Below are 22,694 nucleotides of genomic sequence, written 5' to 3'. Positions count from 1 at the left end.
TGGGATTTTCGCATCCCGCCCGTGGCGGGTTTCATGGCAGGCAGGAGCGGAGTGTCCAGCGGCAGACAAAAAGTCGGAATTCTGCCGGCGTAAAAACAGCTTCCAAATCTCCTGATGGTGGGATTATGGTAGGTCAGTTATCCCTCCGATTAGTGCCGTGAACACCATTTGCATTCATTAACATCTCATGAATGCTCATTAAAACAGCTGTTTGCTAGAATCTTGCCAGGCCTTCCAATCTTGAGTCACACCAGCGGAAAATTACATCAGCCTCAAACCCGTTTGAAAAGGGGTGGTGTGAACACGTCAGACCTCAATTCACTGGTAACTTTGAGGTGAGTGGAACATACCTAGCCTACCTGCCATTGCCCTGCGCCGGTCTTTTGCGATGAACACCACTCTGTTGGGGCTGTAGGGTTGATCTGCTCCTGCTCTTTGCCTACATTGTCCCGAAGAACACTGCTGTGCTGTGGCACTCATGCAGGCCTCCACTTTCAGAAACACTTCAACCAGGGGTGGGCTGTGAGGCGAGAGTGGGGTAAATGTAGGTACAGTGCTGTTGGAGAGGGAGTTCCAGGATTTTGACCCAGCGACAGCGAAGGAACGGCGATATACTTCCAAGTCAGGATGGTGAGTGGCTTAAAGGGGAACTTCCAGGTGCTGGTGTTCCATGTGTCTGCTGTGAGTGGATGCCCTTTGGCTCATTAGGAATGTCAAATCTGGTGAACATTGACCACCTTGAAAACACAAGGTGGTCAATGGGGAAGGAAGGTTGTGTTAGGGGAAGGGAAAAACAAGAGGGCCTTTTTGGGCTCGTCCCCTAACTTCTTGTTTCCAAGAGTGAACAGGAGTCTGCTTAGAAAGAATGGAGAAAGACCTCCATGCAATGAAAGCCACTGAAAGCCCATGGCTTCATTAGCATTGTTAAAGGGCTACTCAGAATTCAATGACTTCACATCACAGTCACTGCATTTCAAGACTAACACATAGGAAATAGAATTTAGGAATGCATAGTGATGAAGGCACAACTCTATCATATATGGCATTTCATCAATGAAGGCCTGTCACCTGTTCACCAGATTTGACATTCCTAATGAGCCAAAGGGCATCCACTCACAGCAGACACATGGAACACCAGCACCTGGAAGTTCCCCTCCAAGCCACTCATCATCCTGACTTGGAAGTATATCGCTGTTCCTTCACTGTCACTGGGTAAAAATCCTGGAACTCCCTCTCCAACAGTACTGTGGGTGTACCTACACCACAGGGACTGCAGCAGTTCAAGAAGGCAGCTCACCACCACTTTCTCGAGGGCATTTAGGGATGGGCAATAAATGCTGGGCTAGCCAACAATGCCCACATCCATAAATTAATTTTTAAAAATGATTGCTAATTAATATGCCACATCATGATTGGAGCATAGAGCTAGGTTGGATCACTCATCTCAATTAAACTTTAGCAACCCACGCAGGGCTCAAGATGTTACACTTCTGCAATGCTACCTTGGTCACCTCAATGTGTGTGCTAGTGTCTCAGGGACAAGCTGGCATCAGCCACCATGCAAGTAGGGCAGGAAAATCTATGGACCCCTAAAGTTTCCATATGTTTCATCTTCTGAGCTTCACTTTCTTGCCCCTTGAATCATTAATGTCTTCAATGTTTCCTTTCAGAGCGAAGGCAAAAGCACATATGGATCCAGTGCTCAATGCTGCCTTTATCAGGGTCCTAATGCAATGGAAGAAGTAAAGGAGGGAGAGATGACTCCACACAGCTCCAGCAAGAGTGACATGAGAGGCGGAGCCACAGCATGAACAGGAAGGTCAGGAGGAGAAACCCAGACAATGGGAGCGATTCAGCAGACCTAAGGTTTATCTCCTATTTACAAATGAGTGAGAGGCAATGCTGTGCACGTCTGCGCTTGTCCTGAGCTCTGGTACATCACATATGCCACATTCTTCGTGAAGACCTGATGCCACGTGGAGTTGGAGGGTATCCACTGCCAGTGGCTTTGAAGGTGATCGCAGCGCTACATTTCTTTGCCTCCAGGTCCTTCCACGGATCAACAGGTGACCTGTGTGGCATCTCTCAGTCCACAACACATCAATGCATAAAGGAGGTCACAGATGCCCTTTACAGGAAGGCCCATCATTATGTCAGGTTTGCTCTGGATCAAGATAGCCAGGCTGCGAGATTCACCGGCTTTGCTGCCATCTCAGACTTCCAAAAAGAGTGCAAGATGCAATAGACTGCACCCATGCGACTATACGGGCTCCATGGCAGCAGCCCCTAATGTTTATAAACTACAAGGGCTATCATTCCATCAATGTACAATTGGTGTGTGATCATTAGAAGCACATAATGAATGTTTGTGCACGGTACCCTGGGTTTTGTCATGACTTTTACATCCTGAGTCACTCCCAGGTGCCTGAGATTTTTGAGGGGCCATTATATCTGCAAGGATGGCTGCTTGGGGATAAGGGGTACCCACTGAAATGCTTGCTGCTGACACCGGTGCATCACCCTCAGAGTCCTTCCTAGGAGAGGTACAATGCTGCTCACAGCTCCACACGCTCCCTTATAGAACAGGCCATAGGGCTTCTGAAGACACGCTTCAGATGCTTGGACCGCTCAGGTGGCTCACTCCAATACCCTCCCGATAGGGTTTCCCACATAATCGCAGTGTGTTGCACCCTTCACAACCTGGCTATGCAAAAGGGTGCTAGAAGATGAACTGGAGGAGGATGAGAGCTCATTGGACAATGAAGATCCGGAGGCCCAGGAACCTGAAGAGGCTGCCGAGGGTCAGTATGAGCATGATCAGGCCATGGAGGAAGGATTATTAAAAATTAAGGTTTCTTAAACTTCTTTATTTTGTGATAAGGAGGTATTAGTTATTGCAATTTTGGAATTATTAAGCCTTTAAATAACTTTTCATTACATCTCTATTTCATCCCTTACATGTGTATTTGCTTTTTGAACGGGTCTTTGTGTTTACTCAGCAGAAATAGTTATTTGTACTTCCCTTATTTAGAAATTATTATTTTGCAAGAAATACATCTTTGTGAATTGAAGTATTCCCACAAAAAAATAAAGTTACTACAAATATTATTTCCCAAAATTTGATGACCCTGTAGGGTGAGCTGCTTGTGGAGGCATTGCAGGTGCCCTGAATCTTTAGATGAGGTCTGAAGCCCAAATTTAGGCTGGCTTCGGGCCTCTCTCTTCCTGCATGCACTGCTCATCCAAAAGTGGGCCTAGACTAATTTCAACCCTGAGATTCTTAAAGAACAATAGTTAAATGATAAAATTCAGATCAGGAACAGACAAATAGCAGGGAAGGGCCAGCAACTGCAGTTGGCGTCTGGCAGCCACCACGGGTCTGAAAGGAAGGCGCGTCCCTCACGTGACCCTTGGGGCCCCTCTCCCCCTCTCCAGCCCAATGTAAGTTGCCCACATTGCTGACTGGAAATGCCAGTCGGCACAGGAATGAGGCCTTAATAGGCTCCTTAAATTCCATCGATAAAAGCAAAATACTGCGGATGCTGGAAATCTGAAATAAAAGCAAAAATAGCTGGAAAAGCTCAGCAGGTCTGATTGCATCTGTGGAGAGGAAGACAGAGTTAACGTTTAGAGTCTGTATGACTCTTCATCAGAACTGCAGAACCCTTAAAATTTGACAATTGGCTTCACTGGCTACCCATCGATTGTTGCCCATGATTCACTCTCATTCAAACTGGCTCAGGGCGGGGTTTCTGGTAGAAACCAGCATGGAGGTGGCAGTGCCAAATTACGCACCCGCCCAACTCCAGCCTGGACCCTAAGCCTTTTAAGAATCCAACACTTAATTGTGAACAGTGCTGGTGAACAGAACACTATTACTAAAGGCACCAACTGGTTACTCTATAACTGGTTTCAAACTTTGTCCACAGGCAGGCCATCTAGAAGAAACAGAGCACTTGTCCTTGACAACACTGTTGATTAAGATGAAGTGTTGACGAGCAGAGAAGCTGACAGGTGCAATGGAGTCCAATAGGGCAATTTTAATTTCACTATAATTTTCATCCATCCAGGGATCTAGGGGCTTAAATGTACAAAATAAATCTTTACATTCTGGATTCCTGGCCACACAAAATATATTGTGCATGTAAATTTGATGCTTGACTGCATTTTGCTTTGTTTACGAGCTTTTCCCATTCCTAGCTCCAATCAGTGGTCCAAGTGAAAGGTAACATTTTTCTCAGGCTCTCATTCCAGTTAGTGCTCATCAGTGTACAATAGTTTACATGTGCTGTGATGAAATGATAAGGTCACCTGATCCACAATTTGGAAGACCACATATGCTGCTCCTCTTGCACTGGCGAGTGCTTCAATGTTTGGTGAAGTCTGGCCAATGGCAAATGCGCCAATCAGGATTGAAAAGAACACCTGAAGATTTAAAAATAAGCATGGAAATTAAAAAAGGCTGCTGCTACTGGCATAAGAATGCTAGCATTGCTATTTGTTTGTTCCTGGTCTGAATTTCATCATCTAATTATTGTTCTTTAAAAATCTTAGGGTTGAAATCAGTCTAGGCCCATTTTTGGATGAGCAGTGCACGCCTGAGACCAGCCTAAATTCACACCTCATCTAAATACTCAGGGCACCTGCAATGCCTCCACAGGCAGCTCACCCTACTGGACATTAAATTTTGGGCCAACTGCCTCACCAACAGTGAATTCTTGATTTGTGCTCTTGGCACCTGAACTCTCAATTTGTACAGAGGTCAATGCTGGAAGCACTACATTATAAAACTTTACACCATCATAAACCCTGAACAGCACATATAATACAACCCCTGGCTGGTAGCTCCTTGGCTAATACACTCACTTAAAAAGAACATAGGAAAGGAGGAAATAGGAGCAAGAGGAGGCCATTCAGCCTCTTGAACCTGCTCTGCCATTCAGTTAGGTTATAGCTGATCTTCTACCACAATAACATTTTCCCATATCCCTTGATATCTTTACTATCTAGAAATCTATTGATCATTGTCTTGAAGATACTCAGTGACTAAGCGTCCGCAGCCCCCCTGGGGTAGAGAATTCCAATGATTTACCACCCACTGAGTGATGAAATTTCTCCTCATCCCAGTCCTAAATGGCCTACCCCTTATTCTGAGACTGTATCCCCTTGGATATAGCCCCCCACCCCCCACAGCCAGAGGAAACATCCTTCCTGCATCTAGCCTGTTGAGCCCTTCAAGAATTTTGTATGCTTCAGTCAGATCACCTCTCATTCTTCCAAACTCTACTGAATACATGCCCAGTCTCCTCGATCTCTCCTCATAGGACAATCCGGCCATTCCAAGAATCAGTCTCTGGTGAACCTTCGTTGTACTCCCTCTATGGCAAGTATATCCTTCCTTAGGTAAGAAGCTTATTATTCCACTGATATTACTAAGATTAATTTGTAAGTAGGGAGGCTGGTTAGCTTAGTTGGCCAGATATCTAGCGTGTGGTTTAGAATAATGCCGACAGCATGGGTTTGATTCCCAATCTAGCTGAGGTAGCCTTGAGACCTGCCTCCCCGCTCTGCTCCAGAGAGCAGAAGGAAATGCCAAACTACCACTGCCAAGAAAATGGCAGAGGATGAAGCATCAGCAGGCAATGAGCCAAGGACCTGCCTTTGGGCAGAGCACAAATGACTGACTGATAACTAAATTTGTAAGTATTCAGAAACGTAAGCCTAAAAATTCTAGAGGTAGATTTTATAACATAATGATTCTGGGATAAAGCTTTCTGTGGTAGGCTCCCATAGTAGGAAATCTGGAGCAAAATCTGGGTTTCCAATTCACTATTAGGATAATTTTCCGTTCATTAATTTTAATGGATGAGAAGTTTGTGGGCTGCAGCTCAAGGGTACTTAACTTGTTCCTGAATTTCTGATTTTAATTCCCAGTGTGTGAAGCTATATGCAATGAGTTTTAAACCATAAAATTTACTGAGAATTTAACCTGGGAACTGTGAATCACCACAGCATGATGGATGATTTGCTCCACCATTGGCTTCACAAAAATGGTATCACACACTTAATATCTGCATGCTTTCATGAAGTTATTGCATTTGCATGTTAATTGACCACAGAAAGTCAAGTTTAGTAAGAAAGTCAAGTTTAGTAATTATGAGTGTTTGTGCTCTTTTAATAACAATGGTAATGATAAATGATTAACAATTAATCCCCCTTGCCTAAGAAAATCTAATTCATTCAGGTTTTAATTGTTGTTGGAGATTTTAAAAATATTGCATTTTATCTTTGGTGTTAAATGAGATGCCCACTCTGGCAAGATGTAACCCATATTGATATTTGCATCCATAATTCTCTACACATGGGGCTCCAATCTCAGCCAGGATATCAGGAGAAATTCACGAGTGGACATGAGGCACTACCACACAGGCAGAAAAAGTAAATCATAGGTAAAGTTAATTGGGGCCATTTTCCTCCACATCCTTGTCGACAGTTAGGTCAACAGATATAGGGGCTACATGCTGTTCATACTCTCAAACAAATAAGAATGGTACAAATTATTAAGCACTGCACTTGTCTTTTGGACATAAATTGGATGCAAAACAGCCTAATTTAGGCCTGGGATGGTTTGCACCAAATCTTTGCTGGTGTTGGTGCCACTGCTAAATTTGCGAGGCACACGTTGTAGACATTCCCCAGACAAACACCAAAAACAGCTGAATGTGTTAATTAAGCACTTAATGTCTTCTGAAGATCAAACTCCTTTACAGAATTAGCTCTTGATGAGCAGGCTTTGGGTATGTCCTCTCAGAATTCTTCAACGGCCCCTGTGGCCGCTAACAAAAGGTAAGTTGTGAACATTTGAGAAAGAACCCTTCAGTTAGGAGGAGCAGGAGTGTTCACCAAATTCACAGGCATCGTGATCACCCACCCCAACCCAGTAGCCGCCTACAATCTCTCTGCCTGGGACTTAGCAGATTACCACTAACATCAAGGCAGGCAATGCTAAATTGCTTCTTTCCATCTTGATTTGCTTGTGGAGGTATGACCAATATCAGCATCTGCCCTGAGGAACAAAATAAATTAGTCCTTGGACTTCTTATTTTGGACATGCGTTGCTCATGCAGCAATGAGTCCGAATTGGTGCAGACTAATTTGTATCCCATGAGTTTGAAACAGGCAGGCAAATTAAAGAATCAGAAACAGGATAAGGGAAAAGCACAACCTTAAGGAATTTTTTTAGCACTTCTCAGTGTTTAACATAATATAAAATGTCACTTACTGTTAGCATTTTTCCAATTGTGTACTCTTGATTCAATATGAGGGTACTTCCATACCAGAATGCCAGAGCATATGATGCATAGATTATAAAGAAGGTGAAACCCACTGCTACATTCATTGTAATAGCCTTTTTGATTCCAACCGCTTTAGCCTCAATTAAATTTTTTTGATACCTTCAAAAAAGGTGAATATAATTAGGTACTGGAAAAATAATCCAATCACTACACCACTTTGGTTCATCTTTACAATATGATGAACAGAGAACTTTTCTAACCACCTACCTTCATTCTGGTCGAAATGAGACATAGGGCAGCATTTTCCGGTCAGCAAGTGGGGGCGGGGCCTGCTGGCTGACGTGGGGTAACGTCAGGCGGGCGTACTGACGTCACCCACGTCATTTACATTTGCCGTTCGGCGGGCGCGAAAGAGCACACAGACCTGCGCAGGGAACTCCCCCTGCCTGCACAGGAAGAGCTCAGCGCTTCCGAGCGGACGTCACGCTGGGCGGGCCTTAACTGGCCCGCCCACGTAAAGTGGTAGCGTGCCCCCAATCGGGGGCGCCGATTGGGAACCTGCTCGCTCACACCTGCTCCCAAACAACTCCCCCAACGGGGGTAAAATGCTGCCCATAGAGACAGAAAAAACACATTTAGAGACATGGTGGGAGGTGTTTCAAACAGGAAATCCAGAAGTCTGGATAAAATCTGTAGTCAGGCTGATTGACAACGTTTGGCCTCTAGTCAGCCAGTGAGGACTCTGGATAGGTGCAAGAGCTTCTAGGAAGGGTGCGGGGCATCAAATCCTTGATCCTGGGATGTAGTCTGATCCCTGACTTCATGAGCTTTTGAATGGATGGGAGTTAAATTAGATGTAGCCAGCCTCAGTAAAATATTTAAATTACCAACTCCCAAATCCTGGGGCTGAGACTGTCCTGCCTCCTTTGACTCAGGAATTGGACAGGTTGGAGTTGAGTTGATAGGGATTTGGGATTTAAAAAGAAATTAGCATCCCATCCATCCTGACCCACCCATTCTTTGAGATTAAGATTGACCCCAAAGAGTGGCAAGCTAACAGTAGCCTACACTTTGCCTAATTTTAGAATATGGCCTTATGATGATTGCCAACAAATGCTCATTTCGCCAGCTGCTTCACTCAAAAAGGCATGTAAAACATTCAACTGGGTGATATATGTCCACTCATGTTGTTCAGGGCCCATTTTGTTGCTACCACCCAAATGTGCTTCTAAAGTTGTACATAAAGTTAGGATTGTCAATCCTAACCTATATATTTTCGATTTGCATACAGGAAAGCACTGTATCTAACAAGTGGAAACATGCAGAGTGTGGTGGGACTCTGTACGATAAGTAAAACTTTCCATTCAGATTTTGCAATATTGGTTACCAGTTGCCTTTCATTCACATGTATTCATGTGTACTGGAGAGATGACACACAAAAAGAACAGTAAATGATTAGCATAAAGGTGGCAAAATAATTGAAGTACTGTTCCATCTTTCAAGGTTTGGGATAGAGTTAGGGTAAGACTGTAAAATAAATGTCCTGCATTTAGATATGGTGCATAAGCATGTGCTGTACAACACCAATAAATTCCATTGCAAAATCACAACTTTAGTGCCATCAAACACCCCCCGCTATCATCAATTCTTGGGAAATTAAATAAAAATTCCAACCTGTCAACTTCCTTCTTTTGTCCTCCAAAAGCTACCACAGTTCTGAAACCTGACAATGCCTCCTCTGCCACTGCTCCAGCTTTCGCATAGGCATTTTGTTCTTGTTTTGTGAATGAAGTCAGCACCTGAATCATTCAAAAAAAGTAAAAATGTCATGATTCACATCCATTGATGCATTACAAATATTAAAAGTCATGCGAACATCATTAAAAAACAAGAAAATGTCATTTGATTGACTTGAAGTTCATCCCAACAGTGGCTGTTAATCTCATGCATGAGTCTGAAAGCTATTTAACCATGGGGGGGATGGAGGAGGGCAGAGAGGGAAACTTTCTCACCAAGCAGGATCCTGTCCCACTCATCCGCCACACAATCAAACCATTCAGTCACTGTATACCTTTCCCTGCTTCTTATCAAAGAATGACTGGCTCAAGGCTCTTCCAACTTCAAGTGTTAAAGAAGCCTCTAAAATATGCGGAGCTATATAAAAAATGCACAACAGCTGACATTTGGGGCGGGAAATTGAATTTGTCAAACAAACCACAAACATTTGCAACATGCATTTCTAATTAAGAATTCCCCTTGATTATCAAAAATCACTTCCATTACTAATTGATCTTCAGAACTGATATACAAGAAAACCTCAACGCAAAAAAGACCTGAGAGGGAACATTAAATTAACAATGTGCTCGTGGGATAAAAAACATGCATGCACATGCCCAGAAAATAATTCTGTGTACATCAAGAAGCAGCACAATACCACATATGTCCAAGCAGGAGAATCTCTCCCCTTTAATAAAAACAAGCAAGTGCTGGGAAAACTCAGTGGGCAGGATTTTCCAGCCCCATTCGAGGCAGGCACCATGGTGGGCGGGAGCAGAGAATATCGTGAGAAGACCAAAAATCGGTTTTACAGCGTTGTAAAACCAGGTCACGATTGTGCGCTCAGCCGTCATTTCCCGGCACAGCACATTGGGAACGCCATTTCAATGTTTTTGCATGTCATTATGAGGTAACCTCACCAGAATCATCCCCCACACTGGATCATCCAGTTACATCAGCATGCAATTAGAACAACGAGCTTTACAACAGTATATAAGCAACGTGCACCTAGCACCTGCACTTCGCTCATGACTTCGAGGTTAGTTCGCCTACCTTGCATTACGCAGCACTTGTGGGAATCAGCACCAGGCTCTGCAGGCAGCACCACTTGCCTCTCAGCTGGTTGTTACAGGCAAGTCTGTATCTACCAGACCAGTGGTAAGGCAGAAGTAGGTTTGCATTAGCTGCAGGGCTAGGCCTGTACTGGGGAAGTGGGCAAGTGGCCTCAGGCAGGAGAAGGGGCTGCAGGGCTAGGCCCATATTGGAGAAGTGGAGGGAAAGTGGCCTCAGGCAGCAGAAGGGGCTGCAGGGCCAGGCCTATGCTGGGGCGTACAAGTGGGGAAAGTTGCACTCAGACACATGACCGGGGGGAGAGTGCGGCAGGTATATGTTGAACAGAATAAGTGGCCTCAAATTGGGAATTGGTGAGGTCCACATGGGCCATAGGCACATCCACTTCACAATATTCAGGGCTAACAAACAGACATGCTCCAGAAGGGCGACAGAACCAAGGGACGCAAGGGGTGAATGGAGAGGTCTGTGAGGGAGGGAAATCTGAACTTCAAGCTCCTCTGGGACAATTGGTGAGGTTTCCATACTTAGAGGGAGGGTCCAAGCTGGCCTAGCAGTGAAAGCTCAGTGCCACCATCCGCATGTCCAGGGATCTGGTGACTCACAATTGCCACATTCTCCCGGAATTTGTGCCACGGGGACACGGGAGGGCATCCATTGCTGGTGGCTGTAAAAGTAATGGCTGCTCTGAACTTCTACGCCAGTGGCTCCTTCCAGGGCTCCACTTGGGACCTCTGTGGGATCTCTCAAGCGTCTATGCACAAATACATTCATGAGGTCACAGACGCCCTTTTTGCCAAGGCCCACAATTATATTAACTTCAACAGGGATCAAGAAAGCTAGGACACCAAACCATCGGGCTTTGCTGAGATTTCCGGATTCCCACAGATGCAGGGTGCCATTGACTGCACTCATGTGGCTGTAAAAGCTCCCTGGCAACAGGCATTCCAATAACTAAACCGAAAAGGCTACCACTCGCTCAATGTACGGCTGATCTGCGACCATAAAAGACCTGATGATGCAGGTTTGTGTGAGATACCAAGGAAGTGTCCATGACTCATACATTTTGAGTAGGTCGCAGATCCCAATATTTTCGAGGGACCAAACAGAGCCCAGGGCTGGCTCCTTGGGGACCAAAGGATACCCGCAAAAGAAGCAGCTGATGATGCCCGTGAGGCGGCCTGCGACGCCTGCAGAGAGAAGGTGCGAGGCTCATGCCACTAGCTGAGCATTGGTGGAGCACACCATAGAGATCCTAAAGAGGCGATTCAGATGCCTGGACAGATCTGGCGGAGCACTCCAGAACAATCCCCACAGGGTCTCATGGATCATAATGGTTTGCTGCGCACTGCACAACCTGGCACAGCTAAGGCAGGAGGACTCGCCAGATGATGAGATGGAACAGCTGCATGTCTCCCCTTATGAGGAGGACCTCGAAGAGGATGAGGGTGATGAGTTCGTGGAAACCGAGGCTGCAGGGTAACAGGCCTTGCATGGGTGGCCCAAGGAAGGCCTGTGTGTGAGGCCCTGATAGCCACCAGAAGAATGACAAGTTGTAGTGAATACCCTCTTGGACAAGTGCCCTCCATCATGGGCCAGCATGAGCACCAGCATTGTTATTCCTCATTTTGCCCATGCACTTTGATATGACAGTGAATAGTTACACATTGGGCTCACATTGTCCTGATCCTTGGAAGGATGGCAAACCCTCGGCAGCATGTGTCCTTGTTTAGACAAGGTGCTAACTGGAGAAGGGCGTCCTGGCATCAGACGTCAGAAGGTGCTGCCTTTTCAAGTGTCTCTCCAGCATCCTAGTCGCAACAGCAACTATACAATAGGCAGGAGCTCTTGGTCGATCCTCAGTGGTTTTGTAGCTGTAGGCCTTCACTGTGACAAGGCTTCTCATGGAGATCCAACTCAGACAACGGATCAATGCACTCTGTGTCACATCGATGGTGAATCAGATAAATCGCACTTGGGACAAGGCAGCCGGTGACATCCTGCTGCAGTGAATCCATTTAGAAATGACTCCGTTGTCTGCTGTGCATTCTTCTAAATCACACTGACATCTGGCATCCTCAGTTTTGGCATGCTGGCCTGCATTTATCCTCAGCTTAATATGGATGTGGACTGCCTGAACATGACAATGTCAAACACTTGCCTGCCATACATTAAAATGCCTCCTCTTTAACACTGACATTTTACCCTCATGGCCAGCTCTGGCCTTTGCCAAGTCCAAAATGCATACACACTATGAAACCCTGAAGGGCACACGTCTGTTAATAAAGAGCAGACTTCAGCTTCATTACATCCTCGCTCCTATCCCACTGCTCTCCTCCACACTCCCTAAAGAAACTGTGTGCGCTTCCAGAGCATGCTCTAAGCCTCTATGGCACACCAGACATCACCATTTGGATTTAGCATCTTTGGTGAGTGCTCAAGTGAGGGGACTCACAGCTCTTCATCCCTAGTTTGTGACGATAGCCTTATCCCCTCAAGAAACACAACTGCAGGGTGAGAGACGCTCAAGGTTGGATGTTGGAATGCCAGGATCAGAATGTGGAAGAGAGGGGTCGAGCTTCATCACCTTATTGGTGAGCTCAGCAGATGTACACTCTGAAAATCACAAACACAGCTGGCTGGCAGCAGTGCAAACAAGTTCTGAGTATGGGCTCATAGCATGAAAACCCTGCCGAGAGAAAGAGAGCACATGGAGTTGCACGATATATGACCCTTCTCCATGCATGATCAAATCTCTCCTTGCACACTGCAGCTTCACCTCTCAAGAATGCAGGCGAGATAGGAGAACACCTCAGCCTCAATCTTACACAGCCAAGAATAAAGGTGACATGACCCTGCAAGGCATGTGAATGAAGTTCATTCCACAAGCATACTTAACATTAAGGTTGAGACATCACTGATGTTGAAAATGATGTGATGTGATATGGAAACACACTAGATCGGCGAGAGGCCCGTGATAGCGACATCTGTAACAAGTAGCGAGCGGCACCATGGTATCACACCTGATTGACAGCAGCCCACCTCATCATTAAAAGAAGGCTACATAAGAGATGTGAAATGGGTACAATTCTATTTACATTGTGTACATTATATAATGTTGTGAACACCCGTGCCACCATTGTGCCCCTAAATCTTTTTCACTGTCCTAAACCTGCAGTTACATTTTGGTGCTTCCCTGACATCCACAGCGGAGGTAGAGGCAGCCTGCTGACCCTATGCCCTGTTGTGTGATGACCTTGGCGAGAGTCCTTTTGAGGGCTGAGACTTTGAGGGCACCGACCTGCTTTGGTTGCCTAGCTGTGGGGCAGGTGCTCCCTCCTCAGCCTGTGGAGCTGGAGGTGATGGAGTCACAGGAAGAGGGGATTTAGATTGGCCAGAGGGCCCCAGAGTCACCAGGGTGGATGGCTCTGGGGTGTCCAGCTGCTGGCCCTCCTCCCTATGGGTTCCCAGGGGCCCCTGGCTGACTCCTTGAGGAGAAGGGGCAGCTGGAGTGAGATCTAGGTGCCCCACCCCACTCTTGCGTAGCTACTGATCGACACCACCAAGTGCTACAGCGATGGAGAGCCACTACTGCAGCAGTGCAGGACTGATGTCACGGACCAAAGTCTCCATGGCAGCTGCCAACATTCCAGTGTTGGCCTCGGTACATTGGCATGCCGGCACTATCACCTCAGACTGAAGGCAGACGGACTCCTCCTTCATACATTGCAATCTCAGCAGCTGACATCTCTTCCTGATATTCCCTTGATTGTCGCTGCAGATCCAGCAACTGATTTAGGACCACGTCCAGAGGCTCATCATCTGACTCGGACTCAGCAGAATCATGGCCTCCAGCAGTCCTCCGAGTGCTGGCAACCTCAGATGTCCCTGCCTCTTCCTGCTGTGGACCAGATTGTGTGCTGTGTTCACCAGGTCTTGACCCCCAATCCTCCTCCAGAACACTTAACCCCAGCCTCCAGACCACCTCCAACGAGGATGCTGAGGAACCATCAGATGAAGATCCATTGCTGTGTTCACCTGCACTCCGGCAGTGCAGACACACTAGCTCGGGGTCACTATCTGGTGAACACCTCGCCAAGATGTGCCTGCAGCTGGTGGAGGCAGTGACAGCCGAGGTCTCTGGCACTTGGAGGACTGATGGAGACCAGGCCCCTGCTGAGGCTGAGTCCGATGACGAGGATGCAATTGGCCCTAAGACAAATGTTGGAGATGCAAAGACAGGCAGGGGAACATCAGGCAGAGTTGTCAGAGGCCTTCAACAGACTGGAATAAAGGATGGAGGAGTCCATCTATGTTCTGTCTGATGTTGTGGCTCTGGCATGCGAGCACATTGAAGTCTCCATAGGAAGGGTGGCAGCCGCCTTAAAGACCCAGATCCAGCAGAACACATTGTTTCTCCTAGACTTGCACTCAGACTTCACTCAATCACTTTAGCCATAGGAGCGTTCCAGCTTTGGCAGGCGAGAAGGGATGGGGCACCTCAACCTCCTTCCAGATGCCCCTTCTCCTCAACGCGTCAGGGAGGGACCCTTGGGCACCCAAAGTGAGGAGGAGCGTCAGCCAGACTTCCCTGGGCCACCCACCCAGGGTGTCCTGCCGCTCCAAACCCCCTCTGCCTGTGAGCCCATCCACTCCAGCAGGTCAGGCCAAGGAAGGTGCTCTACCCAGAGCAGGAGGCCCTTAGCAGGCCAGGGCTTTACAGGCCTCAGGTCTCCAGAGGACGTCCACCAAAGTCATCTTAGACAACAGGGCCCAGCAGTCAGCAGGCTGCCACCACTACTGCTGTAGATGTTGGGCTGCATCAAGACGTAATGGTAGAATAAGAAAAATTATGAAGTTCTGAATGCACAATGGTGGCATGGATTTTCAATCACTGTATATACTTTTCACCTTTATTAATATATTTTGCTTTTATCCCTCAAAGACGCAGGTACAGAATGGCTCATCGATGTGATGCACTGTCCCGCGTTCATTCAAGGGGACCAAATAACTCCCAACCCCAATTATCTCCCATCTTGTCTCTCAAGCTCCATGTCGTCTCACTCAATCTCATCTCAGTCAATCGTCTTTAGTTCCACATCAGCGACATGAACAAAGGAACTTCCTATCTGAAAATGATAGTTGGACAATGTACATGTAAGCCTTGTATCTGAGGATCACATTATGTAACCTCATGAGAATTGTTCTTGGAAAGTTAGTGATTATCCTGATGTTACAGCACTAAGGTGTGTTCTTTGTGCATCGGCAGCCACATAGGAGTCTTTTCACCCAAGTGCACCTGGCAATGACCTTTATTTTATGACTGTGAGGCTTGGTTAAGTATTAATCGTCATTGAACACAATAGCCTTTCATGCCTCCCTGCAGTGTTATTTTGTTTACTCTTTTCAGACTCAACAAGATTCCTTTCTTAGTTCCCACTCTCCCCATGCATGACACTGAGCCATGGAAGTTGTTTCCACTCAGTAATATTTGAAATGTCTGCTAAAGTGTGTGATGTCAGAGGTGTGCACTCATTCAGATGCTGCTGGCCAATGACCTCTGAGGATGTTGCTTTGCTCCTCAAAGGATGCCTAGCGCTGCTTGACGGAATCCCTATGTTAGGTTACAGAATTCCAATCGATATGGATTTCCTTACATGACTATGCAATCAGTGTCTCAGGGTTATTAGGAAGTATTGAACTTTGTGATATGGAAAACGTGGAGGACTGTAATGGTATGAAAGTGATGCTCAGCCACATCTCCTGAGTGCTCATCAGTATCTACAATGGGACAAAGTTAGAATTGAATGCTGTATCAAAACTGACTGGGCCACATCTCTCCTAGATACCACGGCAATGCAGGACATAAACTTGGGATGCTTCCAACGAATGCGGGGTAATGAGTATTTGTCAATTAAGACACGATGGTACTGCTGAACCATTCCCTGCGAGTACAATGCTAATGTTAGTGTCCATACTGTCGTGTAACAGATCACTGTGTCCTGATGTCCAATGGCATCCTAGTGCTCAGTATCAAGGTGCGGCCTCTGCATTAATCATGCATGAGAGCTGGCACTTGGAAAGGCGGTGCTGTCCTGATGTAGCCCCATCTTCAGACAGACAAGCGATAACAATTGACGGATGTTTTCCCTCTTCAAGCTGCCTTGCTAAGCTCCTGTCACACAGGCATGAGTGCTTTGATGCATGCAGTCGCGTTTATGCCTCGAAGGCTGCCATGGCCAGTGACTTCTTCGCACCATGGTTGAAAGGGCTGAACTACATGTAGTTGTTTACAGTCAGTGCTGGTGCAGTGCTTATTTCATAACACAGCATCCACGTGCTCCCTATAGTACTGCAGCTTCCAAGGATTACCCCATCTTTAGGGTTGAAGGTAACTTATGTTTCCTTCATTCTCATTTTGAGATTGATGACCTTTTGAGATGTTGAGGATGACAGTGAAGGTCTTACTGTTTCTCTTGCATCAACGCCTCAGGGGAACTGCACTTATAGCAGCTTGCCTTCACCTTATTTCTTCTGGAATCTTGTTGTTATGAGATTATCATGGGCACGTTTTCCATGTCGTGCCCATGCAGTGGCACATTTGGCTCGTCTGAATCCTTGCCCTCTTCAAATTTATCTCCTTTAACATCTTCCTCATCCAAGGAGACATGTAGCTCATCCATGTCTCCATGTGGCAATTCATCCCCCTATGTAACATAAGGTTGTGCAGGGTGCAGCAACCAATGATGATGTAGGACACCCTCTGTGCTGAGTACTGGACAAAATCATCTGATCGGTCCAAATATCTGAAGTGCATCTTTAAGAGGCTAATAGTCTGCTCTATTAAGGGCATTGTGGCTGAATGTGCTGCATTGTATCTCTCACCAGATGCAATCTGTGGACAATCAATGGGCATCATTAGTCACGTCTTTAGGGGCTACCCGTGTCACCAAGGATCCAACCATTTATGCACTGAGAGCCCTCAAAGATCTGTGGCATCTGGGAGTGACTCAAGATGAAAGAGTCATGGGAACCTAGCACAAACATGAATGATCTGCTTTCTGTGATCACAGATCAGCTGGACATTTAGAGGGTGAAAACCTCTTCTTTTAAGGAATTGCACTGACTACTGCCAGGGAGCTCTCAAGGCCACGTGCGTGCAGTCAATAGTGCCCTGCACTTGCAGGGAGCCTGAGAATGCAGTAAATTCCACAGCTCTGGCAGCCTGGCTTGCTTCATCCACACTGAACTACACGTAATGATGAGCTTTATAGGAAAGGGCATCAGTCACCTCCCTTTTGCATTTGTGTGTCGCCGATTGTCGAGATTTCTGTAGAGGTCCCCAGTGGAACCCTGGAAGAACCCATTGGCAAAAAGTTGAGTGTGGCAGTAACCTTAAGAACAACTGGCATTGGATGGCCTCCAAGTCCACGCAGCATCAGATCCTCATGGAGAATTTGGCAACTATGAGACAACACATCCCTAGACAAGTGAAGGTGTCTGTGGCACTGTCTTTCACTCATCTCCATGTATAAGTTGCATCTTCTGTAGACCCTTGTTCACGCCAAATATCTCCATGGATGTGGATCCTCCTCATCAGCATCTGGGTCCTCCTGGGGCCCTGATGGCTTTTGTTCCTCAGGTCAACAGTGCCCCCTGGGCAGTGCCAAACAGCAATGGGCCCTTCTTCTCCTCACTCATTTCAAAGCTATCAAGAAGGCAACGTTGCCTGCAGCCTGCATTCAGTCCACTCTTCCTTGTGCCTGTGAACGAATAGATTTGAGACATCATTGCATGTTCCCCTTGAATGTCCACCTTCCATCTCCAAGCCAGGAAGCCAGTATAAAGCCCTTGGCCTGCCCTCAGTGTAGACATGGCATTCCAAGGCCATCCCTTGCAACTGAAGCACATCCTGGAGGTTCACAAGTGGCTGTGAACAGCCCTCTGACATGACTGCACATTAACAAAGAGGGTTTTGATCAGAATGAGTTCATCATGTGCTATAACCAGGCTATTGTCAGCTTGCTTCCATTAGTCTAGACACTACCCTAGCCTTGTTATAATGTCATGACTAAGCTTCATGCCCTAAGCCATGACCATTAAACTGAGAATATTAAATCTTGTAGTGCTCATGTAGCTTCTGTCTAGCAGCCATACAATCAAACATTGATTGTTTGATCCTCATTCTCTTTTTACATGCCTCTGTCAGGTACAGATGGCCAATCAGACCAATTCAAGTGAAGCCCCAAAACTTAATGGATTCTCACATGAATGCGCACCAAAAGGTGCAATACTCCATCAATGGGCATTTGATCCATGAGAGAAGTACTCAGCTGAGCCTTGTTCTCCATGTCTTGAGCAGATAATTAAGAGGATGCCCCTTCAAACAGCTCAAAATAGAACTCCTCCCACATGCCTTGAGACTCCCCCCTGTTGTCTTTTTTTCAAACTTGTCCACATCCCCTGAAAGAAAAAAAGTATGTGTTGGAAAGTCTACCTGTAATTAATCCATTGAGAACTGCAGTTTCTAAACAAAATCACTTTTGACTTGAATATTTCAGCAAATGGAGAAAGCACTATGAACTTAGGAATGCTCTGTGCGTTTTTATTTATCCAATACTTGATCATATTTTAAAATATTTTTGAGTTATAAGGTTAATTGCGGGTGGTACGGTGGCACAGTGGTTAGCGCTGCTGCCTCACAGCTCCAGGGACCTGGGTTTGATCCTGACCTCGGGTGTTTGTCTGTGTAGAATTTGCACATTCTCCCTGTGTCCGCATGGGTTTCCGCCGCATGCCCCAGTTTCCTCCCACCGTCCAAAGATGTGCTGGTTAGGTGGATTGGTTATGGTAAATTGGCCCGAGTGTGACTGTGTGCCCCGTGATGGATTGGCGTCCTGTCCTGGGTGTACCCCACCCAGTGCCATTGCCTGTCAGGATAGGCTCTGACTTCTTGCAATCCTGAATTGGATGAAGCAGTTCTGGAAAAGTGAGTGAGGGATAATTGTTGTGTTTGAAAATTACGAGATATTTGAACTTTCACCGTAGCTTGAGATAGCCTTATTGGCAAAAGCGTTTTCCTTTCCAACCAGTTTCAAAGTTCAGCCACACCCAAGGCAAAGATATTTTAAACCATATTAGCTCATCAGACAATACCAAATAAGGCTATCAGGATGGAATTTATGCAGCACAGTTTTATGTTTATTTGTCTACTTTTGTACATGAAAAACCGGGAAAGATCTGCCAGGATGCAAAGGATATGAGGTCATTGACCTCATGGATACATAAAAACAAACCAAGCACAAACTGGCTGGAAATCTGCTGAGAGGGTCACACGATTACAATGGGCGACTTCAGAGTCAACATACGCCATTAAATTTTAAAATTCTGTAAATATTTCAAATTTATCTTAACAAAATGTATTTATTTTCAGACACCTTATTCTATGCTCTAAAAATCCAGCTGAACAGATTACAATCTGGAGCTCATTATGTGAGACTCTAGCATCTCATACATTGCTCATGAAGTTGGAAACTATGGGAATATAAAACAAAACCACAGAATTTATCATGGATCTGTACACCAGATCTAAGAGCTGTGCTATATTAGACAAAAGACTCAGTATGAAAGAGGAGTGATGCAAGGTTCTCCACTGTAGCCCAACCTAGTCAACATCTTTATCAATGATATATTGATTTATCAATGACATTGTAAGGTAATCCCTCAAAATGTCTATTCCAGTAATTTATGAAAGTTATTGCTCCTTTTTCTGGATAATATTGTGCTGGCAGATTCAACTGTGGATCTAGATACTGAAAATCCACAGACCAGCGATCCCAGCATCTAGGTTAGGATTGCACCCATGGAACATTCATCAACAATTCCAGGAAACATTCCATGCTTGCAAGGGGACCCTAATTTGCCTGAAAACGGCAGGCAACTGCATCACGAGGGCCACATCTAGGTGCCCACATTAAGAAAGTTCAGCATAGCTGCCTGCAGCAACACCCTTTCAAAATCAGATGCACAATTGCACATATCCCAGTTTCCAATGAAGCCTGGCATGTGGAACCTTTAACATTCAGAAACCCTCCACCTCACTCCTTGCTATGCTAATAGTCACATTTGGGGAAACAAAAACCCTATAGTTGGGTGTAGATTTCTCAACAACTTGAATTGAAGACCTAAGGACATGGTAATGAGCTTCCACTTGTCAAATGGTTGACCATTATGTCTCAGTGCTCTGCAGTGACCATTCTTGAAATTAAGACGATGGTTGGGTTTGTGATTCTTGACAAAAGTTATTATTGATTGGTTCAAGGCAGCATCAACTGAGTCCATGGACTGAGCTTCTGCCCATGCTGTAGAAGCTGGGAAAAGCCATAGGAGAAACATGGGGATAGAAATTAGAGCATAATAATTATTCGTTTTTACAAATAATGAAAATTCAAAATGTTTTAGGTAACCACAATTCTGTTATAAATAAAACACACAACCAACCACACTAACCTTGGACCAGAGTGCTGCAGAAATTCCCAGAACTGGGCTCACAGCCAGAATCACCAGTGCTAGCTTCCATCCATTCACAAAGCCAACCACAAAACCACCTATAAAGGAGGCCAATGATTGTATGAGCAGGCCTATTTTATCACCAATTCCTTCACTTATTTTCGAGATATCACTGAAAAACAAACAGATTGTAACTCAGCATCAACATCTGCTAAAATGTCAGTCACAGTGAGGCAAGCTTTGCTGTGCAACTCTTAAATTTTATAATCTGGTCTGTTGAACCCATCCCTTCTCTGGCTTGTATCATAAACAAAATTTCGCTGCTTTCCACACCATCATCATAGGCTTCCTATCCAAATGGATGATGGCACACTCCCTATTTCCAGGAATTTACAAACACATTGTCTGGTCATTATCAAAATGTTGTTTGTAGCAGTTTGATTTTGCAAATTGGCTGCTGTGTTTCTTGCATTACAACAGTGACTACACTTCTACAGAACTTATTTGATTGTAAGGTGCTTTGGGATGTCATGGAAGGTGCCATATAATGCAAGTCTTTTTTAAAATAAATTTTATTCACAAGGATTTTCATATAAAACAATAAAGTTTGTGTTGGATACACAAGGACCATTCTTAAGTCAGACTAGAAGAAGTTAGAAATATAATAGTTTTTATTCCTCTCATTTAGGCGTAACAGCAAAATGCACGTTATCTGTACCATTTTGGAATAAGCAGGACTCAAACTTTGAAGCATGATGTTCTAACCCAGGGTGCCACTTGCAATTCCTTCCTGTCAACACTGGTGCTGCCACAAATAAAATCCTTATGTCAAAGTAAACACCCTGAAAAGTGTTATCATTGGAAGGAAAAATCAGTAAAGCTTGGAAATGAAGGGGACCAGTAAACCTTGTCTGAACTGGTCTTGTGTACCTTAAAATGGAACTCCAGTGTTACTGGTGCTGGTATCACTGATTTTTACTGAGATCTGAACATTTTGAACTGGATTTTCCTTCTAGAATCTAATGCCTCAACTGAGCTCTGACTCTCATTCAAAATTTGTTGCTGAGAATCGGTAGTTACTATCCTGGACATCAAATACAAGCATACAAACAATGATAGACAGGAAAAGATCTACTGGTCCATCCTGTCCCACACAACTGCAATGCCTTGTCCATCACAATGTATACAATTCCCACCTCACCCTAAAGTCCTTCAATTGCCCAGGAGAGGCAAAAAAGCAGATAAAAACTCAGGCCAATTATGTAACAGAAAACTTGGAAAAGTCCTCTCGATGACCTTTTTAGGTGGTTGAAACTAGTCCAGGAGGTCACTTTGGACCTAGGTTTGAGAGGGAAGAAGAAGAAAAGGGTAGGTTTGTGAAAGGCTGGAGAGCAGGAGAGAATAAATGACAAAAGGCTGTAAGGCCAAAAAGATTGCAATGGGACAAAAAAAGAAGCAAAATGTGCACCTAGGAGGAAGTGTGAATGGCAGGATAGCTGCCATCTAAACATAAAGTGATGGAAATTGGAGAATTAAAAAGGAGAAAAAAACTAGTAATTTTCCAACTTCTCCTAGTTCTGATGAAAGGTCACAGGCCTGAATGTTGGGCTGGAATGGAAATTAGAGCTGGTGCTTAAAGGCCAGAGGGCAACATGCTTTCAATCAGGGACAGTGGCCAGGCCTCCAGCACTCAGTGATCAGCCATCGTACTGGCCAAAGTGGGAGCTTCAAGTCTGAGCATGGAAACTGTGAGGGAGAAGGTCAGGTAAGTTTATTTTGATTTTTTACAATGCCACAGTGGCCTGGCCATGATACTGGAGGGGCAACCCCTGCAGGAGACAGCTAAGGGCCACAGCTGTGACCCAGTGGCCGTTTTGAGCCGGAGGGCCCCTCAAATGATATTAGTAGACGCTGTAATTGAAAATAATTGGCCTTTATTGGGCCTCCCACAGCTTCCAACTACTCAGCCAATCAGCTGACCTGAGCCAATCTTTGAAAATAACTTGGTGGCAGGATCATTGCGATGAACGGCACTGAGGCTGG

The 22,694-nt window shown here is 45.4% G+C and overlaps 1 protein-coding gene across 1 annotated transcript in view; it reads right to left on the bottom strand.

Moving 5' to 3' along the window:
• The window catches only part of abcb4 (ATP-binding cassette, sub-family B (MDR/TAP), member 4), a 146,659-nt gene that overhangs the window by 66,089 nt on the left and 57,876 nt on the right, over nucleotides 1-22,694 (bottom strand). Inside the window, exons 7-10 of the mRNA XM_078538419.1 lie at nucleotides 20,652-20,823; nucleotides 8,970-9,094; nucleotides 7,283-7,454; nucleotides 4,312-4,425 (exon numbers count right to left, since the gene is read on the bottom strand). Of these exons, the coding sequence (XP_078394545.1) occupies nucleotides 4,312-4,425; nucleotides 7,283-7,454; nucleotides 8,970-9,094; nucleotides 20,652-20,823 (583 nt within the window). The remainder of the gene's footprint in view (nucleotides 1-4,311; nucleotides 4,426-7,282; nucleotides 7,455-8,969; nucleotides 9,095-20,651; nucleotides 20,824-22,694) is intronic.

Source organism: Cetorhinus maximus, chromosome 3, assembly GCF_964194155.1.
Source record: "Cetorhinus maximus chromosome 3, sCetMax3.hap1.1, whole genome shotgun sequence".
Taxonomy (NCBI): Eukaryota; Metazoa; Chordata; class Chondrichthyes; order Lamniformes; family Cetorhinidae; genus Cetorhinus; species Cetorhinus maximus.
This window is presented reverse-complemented; position numbering and strand designations above follow the sequence as displayed.